Genomic DNA, 16,950 nt, shown 5'->3' on the forward strand with positions numbered 1-16,950 from the left:
AGCATTTCAGAAAACGTGTTGTGGTTTCCCTTGTTGTGAGACGTTGTGGTTTCAGATTCAGAGTAATAATTCAATGTGCGTCACTAATATACAATACTCATGATTTATTTTTAGCGAGAAAAAAAATGATTGCATGCAGTGACAAGAGTACAAGAAACTTGAACATCCTTCACTGTCAAGTGATCTTCCGGTTTGACAGCAGTTTCATCAAAGCTGCACCCTCAGCTGAAAAATGTCTGGACATCACCCGGGTGGTGCAGATTAGTAGGTCAATACTTGACAAAAGGAGTTGAGAAGCTCTAATTTACCCATTAATCCTGATTTACAACATCCTCACGGCTTACTGTTAAACTTTTTGCAGTTTCCTACACATTTTAAAGAATGTGTTAGCAACATTAACATGCTGTGTACAAACATTGCACCTATTTTTACTATCAAACTACTCTACTTTCCTTAAGTTCACTCCAGGAATTTAGTTTGTCACTCACAAGTGACATGTTTAAAGTAACCTTTGTTGCGTTGCTCTCTGCAGTAGTGGATGAGACTTCCTGACTGAAAGCAAAATATCAGCAGCAGCAGAAGCTGAGGGCACAGGGGAGTGTGCATTGTGGGTTATCTGTGTTAGGAGGAGGTGTGGAGGTCTGAGCCAAATACACAAATGGAGGACAAGTGACACAAAGTTTTAGGTAACACTTTGGGCTGAAGTTATGTTCACAAATCAACAGTAAAATGTGACCAGTCAATGTATACATGACAGAAAAATATGGCTGAAACTCCTCCTGTGGAGGCACATTAGCACAGCATGAAACTCCTACATGTCCCACAATGCACCTCAGTAGAATGATTTCATTTGACCCTCTGTGCCTGGTAAACACCCACTCGTTTCAAACATGATTAGTTCTGCTCATCAGCAAGCTGATATTCACTTTAACTACAACATTAACTATTGTGCCATCTGTTCTTCGACTGAAGTAAAGGATCAAAATACTTGTGTTGTGGACAGGATCTGTAGGTCAGATTCAGAGAGAAACTGAGAGTCACTGAGAGACATCCTGCGTGACATCACAGAGACAAAGAACAGACAAGCTCTGACGTGATCTCACTTTACTGTTACCTACAAAGAAGTTATAAGAAGCTTCTTACAGGTGTGTAGCAGTGGACACAATAAACAACCCAGCCAGATCGTTCTGTGATGACTTCTGTACATACTGTACATGTGATGTCACTGACGCAGACTTGGTTCAGTTGTGAAATCTCTTAGAGAGACTAACCCCAGCAGTACACACAGAGGTGTGAATGTATTTCTGTAAACTCTGGAGACAAAGAGTAGAGTGTTTCACAGCTGACAAGACATCAAAGAAACTGTAACAAGACTTTGTTTCATTGCAAGTTTATTGTATATCAAGTTTTTATATTCATTGAAATTTGATGGAAAGATTTTAGGTGTTCATATTTCAGGACAATTCTAAATAGCCTAATAAAAAATATCTTGTTATACAGAAACAAAGCAAAGAAACACGTCCAGGTCTACTGCTTTACACTGGAGTACACGCATTCAGTATTGGTGTTGCTCCTCTGTCTTCTGGATCTGTCAGTCTTGAGATCCTTTAAAGCAGCATAATGAAGGTTCTCTGTGTCTTGACGTAACTGGGAAGAAAATATCAAATGATTCATCCCTCTTACAGCAGATACAGAACAAGAGAGGAAAAACAAAATGAGTGCTCAGGAATCAATTGTGTGTGCAATAATTAATAGTAATGACTGCCTATAGTATATCTGTGCATCCATGACCAACTAGATTGTTCAAGTCCTGACAAACGATGTTTGAAAGTTTAAAGTTTAAACTCTCTATGACACCTGCTGACAGGTGAGGAAAATAAGATAACATTGTGTTAATAAAATTCCTATGTTTTTCCGTTAGAACTTGACACTTACCGCTGCATTTGTAGAAGAAGCTGAAAATGTCAGGTTAGACTCTGGTTGTGACACACAAAATGAAGGCCATTTTATTTGAGTGCAATACACAGTAAAACTTGCTGTCATCTTCAAACAGTAACAGTTACCTGTATATTGGCACTTCCTTTTGTTCATCTTGTACACTGTGAAAGCCAGTAACACAACCAGGACGGTGGTGCATGACAAAGCTGCACTCAAGATATACACAAGAGAGTCCACCTCATCTGTGGAGAGGCAGACACCCGGAGACATTATATCCTTATGTTTTTTTCTCATCTGGTTTGGGCATTTTGAAATCTTAACACAATACTGACACGACCATTTGTACATTGAAAAACAGGGTCGTCATTCTAATTTCTGCTGCTGCTCGCTACAAAGAGATCTGTTAATAGACATATTAGTTCAAGTAATTGGGGACAACTCAGCGCGTGTGTGTGCATGGTTAGCCAAAGTGTGTGTGAACTGTGAACTCTGTTGTAAACTCTGGTGGTCAGTCAGAATAGAAGAAGTGCAGTATAAATAAAGTCTGTCTATCATTCATATCAGCTTAAACTTTGTATTATTAATTTGCACAAGACAAGGACTGCAGATGTTTTATCTCCCACAGTGGAGTTGCATTAGGAAGGAGCTACTTCATGGTCAGTGCAGACACAAAAAATTATTATTGTGAGCTGCAATTCATGTTAAAATGTGAGTGACTTATAAATCTGTCTGTTAAGGAGTTTTTGATCAAATGAGATAACTTCTGCTAAAGCAGCTACTCACACTTAAAGTCCAGCTTGGTTGCGTCTCCAAACAGTATGTGTCCACATGAGGCAACAGCACAGTAGTAGGTCCCAGCATGAGAAACATTCAGGTTCTTCATTGGCAAATTGTAGACACAGGAGTGTGTTTGTGTGTTTTGTTTCCTCTCACACTGATCATTCCTGTCTCCATGAGTATAAATATGTTCTGGATGAGATTCTCCAGAGTTTTTGAACCAGTAAACACTGTGTTCTCCATCACAGGTCCCATTGTGTACTGTGCAGTTCAGAGTCACAGAGCCTCCTGGCTGGATGGTCTGCGGTGCTGACTGATGGACCAAAACTGGGATGTTCAGACCTGAACCCTTCACATTTATGGTTGTACCCTCACAAAATTCAAATTCAGTGAAATTGCTCTTTATGCAGTAGTAAGTACCTGAGTCTGAAATACGCAAATCTGAAATCTTCAGCTGATATTCATGATTTTCAGTGTCCACTGAGAAACGTGGATTATTAAATTCATCATAAAAGACCCTGTAAGCATTGTAACTGTAGACTGAAGACACCAGCTTAGGCGTCAGTCCTACAGTTTGCTTATACCAGTAAAAGATTTGTGATACCTTATTGAGACAAAAGCATGACAAGGTCACACTTTCCCCAACATCAACTGATAGAAAATGTAATGATGACTGCTTTAAAGCTGTTGTGTGAGCTGAGGAGAAGATGAAGAAACAAAGCAAACACACATTTAATTAAACTCTAACATGTTTGAATCAGTTGTACTACTGAATAAATGGGCACATATTACAACCAAACATATGGTAATAGTATACATTAAAAGGTATAGCAGAGGACAGACAGTAACAAAATACAACTTACCAATATTCACCACAATCAGACAAGCGAAGCACAGAGCAAAGGTTGGAGGTGCCATGTCACTTCAGATGCTGCTATGAGTGAGCTGAATCTCTCTATGTTCTCTCCTCTTCACTGAGAGGACTGTGTTTGACCGGCCAATCAGATTGAATGTCTTAGTTTGGAAACACTGAACACATGTTCAGTGATCTGCAACACGACAGTGCTGGTCTTTACATTTCTCTCTGGTGCGCCAAGAGACAAATATTAATAACAAAAGATAGTATTATGTAAAAAGACACTCACACTTAGATCTAACTTTAAGCTAAATTATCCACTGAGGTCTACAGTGGGTTTGGCATGTGAGAGTCTTTTCACATAGACACATACCTATCTACAGTGAGGAGGGAATCATTTTCACGATTAAGACAAAGACACTCTGCAAAGAAAGAAAAAAATTCAATAAAATCTGACTTTCAAAACCAGTGAAATGCATATAATGCATATACTTGATGCTATAATATGCCAACAGGTGTTGAATGAGCTTATGTGAGCAATATGTTAAACTGTATGTATAAAAGAAAGGAGTGCTGAGGCCTCTTGGAGAAACTGGTGTCTGAAGTGGGCATGCACATAGTGGCACTGACCAAGATTTGACTGAGAATTGAATCAGACTGCAGCAGGTCTTAATGATGTTAGTGCATGACACAAATCTTGCTCCCCAGCACTTAATAATAAAATCCATCCATTTTCTGTATCACTTATCCGTCAGGGTCGCAAAGGGGGCTGGAGCTTTTCCCAGCTGACTATGGGCAAGAGGCGGGGCTCACTCTGAACTGGTCACAATCGCAGGGCTGATACACAAAGACAGACAACCACACATGCACACTCACACCTAGGGGCAATGTGGAGTAGCCAATTAACCTAATTTGCATGTTTTTTTCTGGGATTGTGTTAGGAAGCTGGAGTACCTGGAGAAAACTCATGCAAACCCACGGAGAACATGCAAACTCCACAAGGACCCAGACCGGGATTAGAACCTGGAACCCTGTTGCTGTGAGGCGACAGTGCTAACCACTACACCACTGTGCCACAACAAAATCCATATATGTCTTAAAACAAGCCCAGTCGATGACCACTGGACCTCATCGGCTCGTGTCAGCCCTGCACATGGGCCCTATGTGCGTGCCATGACTTGTATGGGTATAGAAAAGTTGACTGTCAGCATTTGCTCCACAACGTTGTCTGGTATGAAAGGGGATACTCAGCTTTTCTGTCTTCAGCTTCTCACCAGTGACAATCTCAGGCTTTCCTTAGTGTTTTGACAGTAAAGCTCTACTGCCTCAAACTATGACTGTCAATGCAATTTCTGACCCTTGTTAATTTTTCAGCTCCAATAACTTTTTACATTCATAGCAGCTAAATGCTGGAGAGGAGGGAGGGAGAGAGAGAGAGAGAGTTTAAGTCTGAACTTAAACTCTGGCCCAGACCTGGACATCTCAACTGTGTCAGCGAGTGAAAAGAACTGAAACCAGTGATGTCCAAAAGAAGCAGGTTCAAAGTAAAATCCAGAAAAGATGAAGTCTTCGAAAAAGCAAGGGAAAAGCGGAGCTGTGCAGGCAAAATGAAGGGCTGCTCTAATCTACTTCCAAAGTTGGAGGCAGCGGCAGCCTGCTGAGCTGACGGGAGTTTAAGGCAATGAAGTGACTTGATCTTTCAACAAGTGTGAGTATAACAGTATTACCTTTTGAAGATGCCAAACCAGAGATACCATGGTGAGACAGTATAGGGGAGGGACTAAGTAGACCCACTAAAGGATGACGAAAGGCCTTGTTTAGGCACAGATAGGAACAGACAGAGACATATTCCTTAGTGTTGCTGTTCATGGAAGGCCACCAGAGGCGCTGCTTTCGGGAGACTGAGAATACAGGAAACCCGAGGATGACAGGCATGTGGACCCACTGCAGAACCATGGAACATGCAGAATACAGAACGTATAGTTTCCCAGGTGGGCCATTACCATGATCTGAGTTCAGATGTTGAGCCTCTTTAACCACTGACTCAACTAAAATTGCCCATCCATGACCATTGTGAGGGGACAAATGAACGCTTGACAAACCTCCTTTTTCTCTGCTTTGAATATCTATATTAAAATAATGCTGATATGACCATCTGTACATTGAAAGAGCTGTTGGCTATTCTGATTGTTGCTGCTGTTCGTTACAATGTGATCAGAGTCAGAATTCCTTTATTTCTCCCAGAGGGGAAATTCTTTTTCGTACAGACATTGCAATTTTCCAAGAAAGAAAGTGAAAAATATATAACAGGATAAAACTAAAATAAGTATAAAATATAAAAATATCAGGTATATAAATGTAAAATATCAGTTATTTACATTTATAGGTCTGTGCATTTATACATTTCCAGGGAAGAGTATGTGTGTCTGTTACAGTACAGAGTTCAATAGTTTGATGGCAACAGACAGGAATGATTTCCTGTGTCGCTCTGTGGTGTACCGTGGGAATAAGAGTCTCTGACTGAATGAGCTCCTGTAGCTGATTAGCACATTGCGGAGAGGGTGAGAGGGGAAGTCCAGTATATTCCTTATTTTGGACAACATCCTCCTCCCAGACACCACTTTCAGAGAGTCCAGTTCCTGATGACTCTGTTGAGTCTGTTAGTGTCCCTCACCCTCAGGCAGCTGCCCCAGCAGGCAACAGCTTATGTGATGGCACTGGACACCACCGACTCATAGAACATCCTCAGCATCGTCCTGCAGATGTTGAAGGACCTCAGTCGCCTCAGAAAATAGAGGCGGCTCTGGCCCTTTCTGTAGACCATGTCCACGTTCTTGAACCAGTCCAGTTTGTGATCCAAGTACACCCCTAAGTACTTGTACTAGTCTTCCACCACCTCCACAGTGGTCCTGCTTCAAGTGACAAGGTTGTACACTACAGCCCTGTACTCTCTCTCATCACCTCCAGTAATACATCCAACCACTGCAGAGTCATCAGAAAATTCCTGAAGATGGCAGGTTTCTGTGCAGTGCTTGAAGCCTGTGGTGTAGATGGTGAAGAGGAAGAGACAGAGGACAGTCCCCTGTGGAGCCCCGGTGTTGCTGGTCACTCTGTCTGACATGCAGCACTTTAGGCGATTATTTAATAAAGCATTTTCAATGCATATAATTGTAGACAAGACTGCATGTGTGTGTGCATGTTTACTGCTCATGATGAGTGGACATGAAAGTATGTGTGAACTGGGGAATGCTGTTTTCTGTTGTAAAGCATTTTGAGTGATCAGTGAGACTAGAAGAAGCACAGTATAAATACAATCCATTTATCATTCATGTCAGCTTAAACGTTGGAACACAAATTTACACACTAAAAGGACTGTAGATGTTTCCTCTTCCACAGTGGAGCTGTGTAGTGAGGTTATGAATGCAACCAGGAAGTTCAGCAAGACTCCTCCTAGCTCCTCCCCCTGCTCAGGTGCAGCATAAAAGGATCCAGCTGGCTCAGTTTCTCCCTTTTGCTGGTCTGTGATGGTGGCTGCTGTGCTGTTGAGTCTGTTTGGTTTTCCTTTTTATATTATTTCTTTCCTTTTGGACCAGTTTTCATCTGTTTTAGCCTCATTTGTGCTGTTTTGATTTCTTTTGAGTGCTTTTGTTTCACTTTGGCAAGTTTTTGCTTGCTGTGTTTATTTGTTGGGGTTTTGATTTGTTCATCTGGTTTGCTTAATTTAAGTATATTTGTTAATTCCTTGATTTGAGTTTGTATGTTTATTTTGGGATAATGTTTATCAATTGGGTTGTTGGTTTTGTTGGATTTTGTTAACCTTTTGTTTTCCAGGCAGCTTGTTTATATCATTGGTTTTCTTTCAGAGTAAAACAACCTCTTTATTTTGTATTGTGTTTGCATTTTCCTTTTTTTCCAGCAGTTTCCATCCTTTGTTGTTGTGGCTTTAGCTTTGATTAAATTGCAGTGTTTCAATTAAATTTATTTACTTTACCGAATCTACTGTCTCTGCCTCCTCAGTCTTGAACCGGCGTCCTCTGTAGATTCCTTATTTATTATACTTCTAGATTTTCACATCCTGGGGTGCAAGTCCCCAGGTGGTGTTGTCAGCTCTTAAATTTAGCTGAAAATTTCAAATTAAACCAGCACTCCTTGCCACAGCTGCATTAGAAAGGAATTACTTGATAAGTTAGTGCAGACATGAGTAATTATTATAGTGAGCAGTAATTCATGTTAGTATTTGAGTATTATTTTATGAAAGGCTTACAAGTGTGTCAGTTATTTATTTTAATTTTATTTTATTTTTTTTATCAAATGCAAAACTATGCTACAGCAATTAATCACACAGGGTCCAACTTGGTCTTGTGTCCAAATAGTAGATGTGCACATGAGGTAGCAGCACAGTAGTGCAGTAGTTGGCAACTTTTAGACACAAGTGTGTTTGTCTGTTTCTCTCACTGATTGTTCCTGCCCCCATGGGTTGAAAAAAAAAGTCCTCAATGAGGTTCTTAAGAGTATTTGAACCAGTCAAAATGTGTTTGCCACCACAGGTCACAGTGTGTCCTGGGGCCTGTGTCAGCTGCAGCCTGACATTCTTGTAATTAGACCCGACCACTGCTAAGCAACTTTTTGGCCAAGTTCAACCTACCCACTTTTGCACTGACAAGCAGTGTTCCCCAAAAAGAAACTGTGGTTCATCAGCAACGTGTAAGATGCTCACAGGAGAAAACACTCAAGATGTAAGCTAAGTGAAGACCTTATTTCAAGGGGTTTAACAAAAGTGTGGCATTAACCATTCAGGAAGCCATTTTTATGCACCCACCCCATTTTTGGCGGCTCGTAAATCATGGAATCAACTAACATAATTGCAAATATAAGGCTTGTTTTTAATACTTGGAGGAAATCCTTTGCTATGAATGACTGCCTGAAATCTGGAACCCACAGAGATGATCAGTTGCTGAGTTTTCTCCTTTAAGATGCTTTGGTAAAGATTAAATTAAATTATTAAATAAAGAATGACTTACTTACTTACTTCACGTCTGAAACGGCAGAGACAAAGAACAGAAAGGCTCTGACATGTCCTTACTTTACTGTTACCTACAAAGTAGTTTTAAGAAGCTTCTTACAGGTTTGTGACAATGTACACCATAAACAACCTGGAAAGAAAGCTTTGATACTTTGTGATACCCTGTGGGTGTACATACACCTGATGTCACTTATGCAGGATTGGTTCAGTTGTGGAAATTCTAGAGAAGGTAATCCCAGCAGCACTTCAGAGGTGTGAGTGTGTTTCTTTGAAATGTGAGGAGAAACGGGAGAAGTCAGCAGATGTTTCACAACTGGTATCACTACAGAGAAACCCTCCGACACCATACTTTCTTTCACTGCAAGTTTATTACAAGGGAAGACTTTATATGTAATAAAATAAATAAATTGATTGAATCAAATTGAAAAAGGACAAAAACACATCTGGGTCTACTGCTTTACACTGGAGTACACACATTCGTTATTGGTGTTGCTCCTCTGTCTTCTGGATCTGTTGACGTTGAGGTCACCTAAAGCAGCATAATGAAGGTTTTCTGCATCTTGACACACCTGATATGAAATAAATAAATAAATAAAAGAATTCATTGGTATCAGAACAGATACAGCAAGAAAAGATGTGTATGGAACACAGCAAGCTTCATATAGAGAAAAACAAAATGAATGAGCTGAAATGAATCGTGTGTGCAATAATTAATAATAATGATGCCCCCAAACAGACATTGAATCTGTGTATCTGTGACCAATTAAATTGTCCATATCCTGACTTCTGACTGCTAGCAGCCAAAGCTGACCCATAATGCTGAAACGATGTTTCACAGCATAAATTACTCCCTGTGACATCTGATGACAGGCAAAAAAAATTAATGTTGTCCTTTTAAAATTCCTTTACTTTTTCAATAGAAAATGACACTTACCGCTGCATTTGGAGCAGAAGCTGTTGAAAATGTCACATTAGACTCTGGTTGTGACACACAAAATGAAGGTTATTTTATTTAAATCTAACACACTCTGTCATCTAACAACTCTAACAACTGCTGTCATCTTCAAACAGTAACAGTTACCTGTATATTGGCAGTTCCTTTTGCTAAACTTGTACACTGTGAAAGCCAGTAACACAACCAGGATGGTGGTGAATGACAAAGCTGCACTCAAGATATACACAGGAGAGACAAGAGAGTCCACCTCATCTGTGGAGAGGCAGACAGCAGACATTACAGGAGATATTATATTATATGGCTATTTTTATTTTTATTTTTTTATGTTATTATTATGAAAACAATACGACACGACCATTTGTATGTTGAAAGATAGGTTTGTCATTCTAATTTTTGCTGCTGCTTGCTACAAAGAGATCCCTGTATAAAGCCATATCAGTTCAAGTAATGGGGGTCGAGTGTGCATGTGTGTGTGCATGGTTACTGCTCATGATGAGCAGCCATGAAAGTGTGTGCGAACTGTTGAATTCCGATGTAAAGTGTTTTGAGTGGTCAGTCAGAATAGAAGAAGTGCAGTATAAATAAAGTCTGTCTATCATTCATATGAGCTTAAACTTTGGATTATTAATTTGCACAAGACAAGGACTGCAGATGTTTTATCTCCCACAGTGGAGTTGCATTAGGAAGGAGCTACTTCATGGTCAGTGCAGACACAAAAAATTATTATTGTGAGCTGCAATTCATGTTAAAATGTGAGCATCATAATTGAAGTAGACTTACAAATCTGTCTGTTAAGGAGTTTTTGATCAAATAAGACAACCTCTGTTAGAACAGCTACTCACACTTAAAGTCCAGCTTGGTCCCATTTCCAAACAGTATGTGTCCACATGAGGCAACAGCACAGTAGTAGGTCCCAGCATGAGAAACATTCAGGTTCTCCATTGTCAAATTGTAAGCACAGGAGTGTGTTTGTGCGCTGGGTTTCCTCTCACACTGACCTTTCCTGCCTCCGTGGGTGTAAATGAGTCCTGGAGGAGATTCTCCAGAGTTTTTGAACCAGTAAACACTGTGTTCTTCATCACAGGTCCCATTGTGTACTGTACAGTTCAGAGTCACAGAGCCTCCTGGCTGGATGGTCTGCGGTGCTGACTGATGGACCAAGACTGGGATTTTCAGTTCTGATCCCTTTACGGTGATGGTTATGCCCTCACAAAATTCAAGTTCATTTAGATTGCTCCCTATACAGTAGTAAGTACCTGAGTCTGAAATACGCAAATCTGAAATCTTCAGCCGATATTTACGATTTTCAGTGTCCACTGAGAAACGTGGATTCTTAAATTCATCATGAAGAGTGCTGTCAGCATTATAACTGTAGAGTGAAGACACCAGCTTTGGGTTCAGTCCTGCAGTTTGCTTATACCAGTGAAAGATCACTGATTCATCATCAGGACAGGAGCAGGACAAAGTGACGCTTTCCCCAACATTGGCTGATAGAAAATGTAATGATGACTGCTTTAAAGCTGTTGTGTGAGCTGAGGAGAAGATGAAGACATGAAGACAATACACATTTAAATCAATTCTTACATGTTATAATGAGCTGCACAATGTAATTCACGAACACACGAAAAGCAAACATATGGTTATAGTATATAATAATAACATTTTTTGTATCGTAAGCAATAGTCCTTAACAAAATACAACTTACCCATATTCACCACCAACAGACACGTGAAGCACAAAGCAAAGTTTGGAGGTGCCATCGCGCTACAGTTGCTGCGATGAGTGAGTTGAATCTTTTTATGTTCTCTCCCCTTCTCTGAGAGGACTGTGTTTGACTGGCCAATCAGATTCTACGTCTTATTTTGGAAACACTGAAAACATGCTCACTACTGTATGATCACAGTGTTGGTCATTACATTTATGCACATCTCGCTGGTATGCTACGCGACAATTATCAATAACAAATGAAAGTTTTATGGATTCACTAACATTTCAGCCAACTAACTAATTAACTTGAAGCTTTAAAATCCACTGGGGTCTACAGTGTGTAAGGTTTGGCATGTGAAAATGTGTTCATATACAAAATCTACAATGAGAAGAAAATCATGATTTGGACACACAAGTCTGGCTCGACAAAAGTAAAATTTTACTTTCAATAATATAAAGAAATACAGAAAAACAAATGTGTGCCAAAATAGTGATGAGTAATAAACTGTCACCTCATCACTGTGTAAGCCTCACTACACTTTAAATACTTGAGTTGCTCCACACTTGAACGTAGCTCATGTTCCAATCTCCACTTGTTCATTGCAACCAGATACCTTCAGACCATCAGGGGGAAGATGAGAAATAAACTACATCTGTGTTGTGTATTGTGATTTTTACAGTTTATAAAAGTAATCTGAGTCATCTCTCCCTCACTCTGTTGTTGCACTCAGACAGGTGTGAGGGTGAGTTACCACGGTTAAAGAATAGACAGAAAAGATAAAAATAAATCAATGAATAAATGAATGCAAATTTTACTTTACACATTTAGAGCATTTCAGAAAACGTGTTGTGGTTTCTCTTGTTGTGAAACGTTGTGGTTTCAGATTCAGAGTAATAATTCAATGTGCGTCACTAATATACAATACTCATGATTTATTTTTAGCGAGAAAAAAAATGATTGCATGCAGTGACAAGAGTACAAGAAACTTGAACATCCTTCACTGTCAAGTGATCTTCCGGTTTGACAGCAGTTTCATCAAAGCTGCACCCTCAGCTGAAAAATGTCTGGACATCACCCGGGTGGTGCAGATTAGTAGGTCAATACTTGACAAAAGGAGGTGAGAAGCTCTAATTTACCCATTAATCCTGATTTACAACATCCTCACGGCTTACTGTTAAACTTTTTGCAGTTTCCTACACATTTTAAAGAATGTGTTAGCAACATTAACATGCTGTGTACAAACATTGCACCTATTTTTACTATCAAACTACTCTACTTTCCTTAAGTTCACTCCAGGAATTTAGTTTGTCACTCACAAGTGACATGTTTAAAGTAACCTTTGTTGCATTGCTCTCTGCAGTAATAGATGAGACTTCCTGACTGAAAGCAAAATATCAGCAGCAGCAGAAGCTGAGGGCACAGGGGAGTGTGCATTGTGGGTTATCTGTGTTAGGAGGAGGTGTGGAGGTCAGAGCCAAATACACAAATGGAGGACAAGTGACACAAAGTTTAAGGTAACACTTTGGGCTGAAGTTATGTTCACAAATCAACAGTAAAATGTGACCAGTCAATGTATACATGACAGAAAAATATGGCTGAAACTCCTCCTGTGGAGGCACATTAGCACAGCATGAAACTCCTACATGTCCCACAATGCACCTCAGTAGAATGATTTCATTTGACCCTCTGTGCCTGGTAAACACCCACTCGTTTCAAACATGATTAGTTCTGCTCATCAGCAAGCTGATATTCACTTTAACTACAACATTAACTATTGTGCCATCTGTTCTTTGACTGAAGTAAAGGATCAAAATACTTGTGTTGTGGACAGGATCTGTAGGTCAGATTCAGAGAGAAACTGAGTGTCACTGAGAGACATCCTGCGTGACATCACAGAGACAAAGAACAGACAAGCTCTGACATGATCTCACTTTATTGTTACCTACAAAGTGATTATAAGAAGCTTCTTACAGGTCTGTAGCAGTGGACACAATAAACAACCCGGCCAGATCGTTCTGTGATGACTTCTGTACATACTGTACATGTGATGTCACTGACGCAGACTTGGTTCAGTTGTGAAATCTCTTAGAGAGACTAACCCCAGCAGTGCACACAGAGGTGTGAATGTATTTCTGTAAACTCTGGAGACAAAGAGTAGAGTGTTTCACAGCTGACAAGACATCAAAGAAACTGTAACAAGACTTTGTTTCATTGCAAGTTTATTGTACGTCAAGTTTTTATATTCATTGAAATTGGTGGAAAGATTTTAGGTGTTCATATTTCATTACAATTCTAAATAGCCTAACAAAAAATATCTTGTTATACAGAAACAAAGCAAAGAAACACGTCCAGGTCTATTGCTTTACACTGGAGTACATGCATTCATCATTGGTGTTGCTCCTCTGTCTTCTGGATCTGTCAGTCTTGAGATCCTTTAAAGCAGCATAATGAAGGTTCTCTGTGTCTTGACGTAACTGGGAAGAAAATATCAAATGATTCATCCCTCTTACAGCAGATACAGAACAAGAGAGGAAAAACAAAATGACTGCCTATAGTATATCTACGCATATATAACTAACTAGATTGTCCAAGTCCTGACAAACGATGTTTGAAAGCTTAAATTACTCTCTATGACACCTGCCGACAGGTGAGGAAAATAAGATAACATTGTGTTAATAAAATTCCTATGTTTTTCCATTAGAACTTGACACTTACCGCTGCATTTGTAGAAGAAGCTGAAAATGTCACGTTAGACTCTGGTTGTGACACACAAAATGAAAGCCATTTTATTTGAGTGCAATACACAGTAAAACTTGCTGTCATCTTCAAACAGTAACAGTTACCTGTATATTGGCAGTTCCTTTTGTTCATCTTGTACACAGTGAAAGCCAGTAGCACAACCAGGATGGTGGTGAATGACAAAGCTGCACTCAAGATATACACAAGAGAGACAAGAGAGTCCACCTCGTCTGTGGAGAGGCAGACACCAGGAGACATTACAGGAGACATTACATTCTTATGTTTTTTTCTCATCTGCTTTGGGTATTTTGATCTTAAAATAATGCTGGTATGACCATTTGTACATTGAAAGACAGGTTCGTCATTCTAATTTTCGCTACAAAGAGATCCCTTAATAAAGCCATGTCAGCTCAAGTAACTGGGGACAACTCTGTGCGTGTGTGTGCATGGTTACTGCTCATGATGAGCGGACATGAAAGTGTGTGTGAACTGGCGAATTCTGTTGAGTGGTCAGTCTGACTAGAAGAATTACAGTATAAATGAAATGCACAAGAGAATCCACTTCATCTGTCAGGAGGCAGACACCAGAAGACATTACACAGTTCATATGTGTTTTCTAATCTGGTTTGTTATCTATCTTAAAAGAATTCTGGCTTGACTATTTGATACACTGAAAGAGATGGTGTCAGTCTAAATTTTGCTTCTGATCACTACAAATATATCCCTTCACAAAGCATTTTCAGTGCGAGTAATGGGTGTCTGTGTGTGCACGGTTACTGTTCATGATGAGCCGGCATGAACGTGTGTGTGTGAACTGATGAATGCTGACCTTTGCTGTAAAGAGCTTTGAGTGGTCAGTCAGACTAGAAGTATCAGCTGTATCAAACGGACTAGCAGTCCATTTACAATTCATATGAGCTTAAACTTGGGACAACAAATTTGCACAAAACAAGGACTGTAGATGTTTTAGTGTCCACACTGGAGTTGCATTAGGAAGGAGCTACTTCATGGTCAGAGCAGATATGAGTAAGAATTATAGTTAGCAGTAAATCATTTTAGCATGTGTTTACTATATTAAGGTAGACTTACAAACATGTCTGTTCGGGAGTTATTTATCGAAGAAGACAACCTAAAACAGTTACTCACAGTCAACGTCTAACTTAGTCCAGTCGCTAAACAGAATATGTCCACATGAGGCAACAGCACAGGAGTAGGTCCCAGCATGAGAAACATTCAGGTTCTTCATTGGCAAGCTGTAGACACAGGAGTGTGTTTGTGTGCTGGGATTCCTCTCACACTGATCATTCCTGCCTCCACGGGTGTAAATGAGTCCTGGATGAGATTCTCCAGAGTTTTTGAACCAGTAAACACTGTGTTCTCCATCACAGGTCCCAGTGTGTACTGTACAGTTCAGAGTCACAGAGCCTCCTGGCTGGATGGTCTCCGATGCTGACTGATGGACCAAAACTGGGGTTTTCAGTTCTGATCCCTTTACGGTGATGGTTGTGCCCTCACAAAATTCAAAAGAATAGAACTTGTTCTTTATGCAGTAGTAAGTACCTGAGTCTGAAATTTGCAAATCTGAAATCTTCAGCTGATATTCATGATTTTCAGTGTGCACTGAGAAACGTGGATTCTTAAATTCATCATGAAGGGTGATGTTGCCATCATAACTGGCGAATGAAGACACCAGCTTTGGGGTGAATCCCACAGTTTCCTTATACCAGTAAAAAGTTAGTGATCCCTTATCAAGACAGAAACACGACAAATTCACACTTTGTCCAACATCAACTGACAGAAAATGTAATGATGACTGCTTTAAAGCTGTTGTGTGAGCTGAGGAGAAGATAAAGAAACAAAGCAAACACACATTTAATTAAATTCATTCAACTGAAAATGTTGGAATGAGCTGTACTGCAGAATAAATGAACACACATTACAACCAAACATATGGTAATAGTATACATTAAAAGGTATAGCAGAGGACAGACAGTAACAAAATACAACTTACCAATATTCACCACAATCAGACAAGCAAAGACCAGAGCAAAGGTTGGAGGTGCCATGTCACTTCAGATGCTGCTATGAGTGAGCTGAATCTCTCTATGTTCTCTCCTCTTCACTGAGAGGACTGTGTTTGACCGGCCAATCAGATTGAATGTCTTATTTTGGAAACGCTGAACACATGTTCAGTGATCTGCAACACGACAATGCTGGTCTTTACATTTCTCTCTGGTGTGCTAAGAGACAAATATTAATAACAAAAGATAGTATTATGTAAAAAGACACTCACACTTAGATCTAACTTTAAGCTAAATTATCCACTGAGGTCTACAGTGGGCAAAATCTGCCATGTGAGAGTCTTTTCACATAGATACATACCTATCTACAGTGAGGAGGGAATCATTTTCATGATTAAGACAAAGACACTCTGCAAAGAAAGAAAAAAATTCAATAAAATCTGACTTTCAAAACCAGTGAAATGCATATAATACATGTACTCAATACTATAATATGCCAACAGATGTTGAACTCACACAAGAACAGGGAGAACATGCAAACTCCACACAGAAGGACCCAGACCAGGATTAGAACCTGGAACCCTGTTGTTGCAAGGCAGCAGTGCTAACCACTACACCACTGTGCTGCAACAATATGTCTTAAAACAAGCCCAGTCGATTTCCGCTGGACCTCATCGGCTCGTGTCAGCCCTGCACATGGGCCCTATGTGCGTGCCATGACTTGTATGGGTATAGAAAAGTTGACTGTCAGCATTTGCTCCACAACGTTGTCTGGTATAAAAGGGGATACTCAGCTTTTCTGTCTTCAGCTTCCCACCAGTGACAATCTCAGGCTTTCCTTAGTGTTTTGACAGTAAAGCTCTACTGCCTCAAACTATGACTGTCAATGCAATTTCTGACCCTTGTTAATTTTTCAACTACAATAACTTTTTA

The 16,950-nt window shown here is 39.9% G+C and overlaps 3 protein-coding genes across 4 annotated transcripts; all 3 read right to left on the reverse strand.

Annotated features, from left to right (window-relative positions):
* Positions 1 to 100: 100 nt before the first annotated feature.
* On the reverse strand, positions 101 to 3,774 carry LOC124054452. Its single transcript, XM_046380463.1, has 5 exons — positions 3,579 to 3,774; positions 2,722 to 3,411; positions 2,064 to 2,180; positions 1,936 to 1,976; positions 101 to 1,647 (listed from the first exon to the last, which is right to left on the reverse strand). Exons 1-5 carry the CDS (start codon positions 3,631 to 3,633, stop codon positions 1,528 to 1,530), a joined length of 1,023 nt encoding a protein of 340 aa, XP_046236419.1. The 5' UTR covers positions 3,634 to 3,774; the 3' UTR covers positions 101 to 1,527.
* Positions 3,775 to 8,943: 5,169 nt separating this feature from the next.
* LOC124054450 (immunoglobulin kappa light chain-like) lies at positions 8,944 to 11,375 on the reverse strand. The gene is made up of 5 exons (XM_046380460.1): positions 11,255 to 11,375; positions 10,392 to 11,081; positions 9,676 to 9,801; positions 9,529 to 9,572; positions 8,944 to 9,163 (listed from the first exon to the last, which is right to left on the reverse strand). The coding sequence occupies exons 1-5, from the start codon at positions 11,307 to 11,309 to the stop codon at positions 9,044 to 9,046; spliced, it is 1,035 nt and encodes a 344-aa protein (XP_046236416.1). The 5' UTR covers positions 11,310 to 11,375; the 3' UTR covers positions 8,944 to 9,043.
* A 1,837-nt stretch (positions 11,376 to 13,212) lies between these two features.
* Positions 13,213 to 16,160, reverse strand: LOC124054451. 2 transcript variants are annotated; one of them, XM_046380462.1, is made up of 5 exons: positions 16,008 to 16,160; positions 15,143 to 15,832; positions 14,101 to 14,226; positions 13,973 to 13,974; positions 13,213 to 13,731 (listed from the first exon to the last, which is right to left on the reverse strand). In XM_046380462.1, exons 1-5 carry the CDS (start codon positions 16,060 to 16,062, stop codon positions 13,612 to 13,614), a joined length of 993 nt encoding a protein of 330 aa, XP_046236418.1. In that variant the 5' UTR covers positions 16,063 to 16,160; the 3' UTR covers positions 13,213 to 13,611. The 2 variants fall into 2 exon arrangements, with proteins under 2 accessions (XP_046236418.1, XP_046236417.1); XM_046380461.1 differs by having other exon boundaries at positions 13,215 to 13,731; positions 13,973 to 14,013; positions 16,008 to 16,158.
* Between the last annotated feature and the right edge of the window lie 790 nt (positions 16,161 to 16,950).

This window comes from Scatophagus argus, chromosome 23 (assembly GCF_020382885.2).
Source record: "Scatophagus argus isolate fScaArg1 chromosome 23, fScaArg1.pri, whole genome shotgun sequence".
Lineage (NCBI taxonomy): Eukaryota > Metazoa > Chordata > Actinopteri > Scatophagidae > Scatophagus > Scatophagus argus.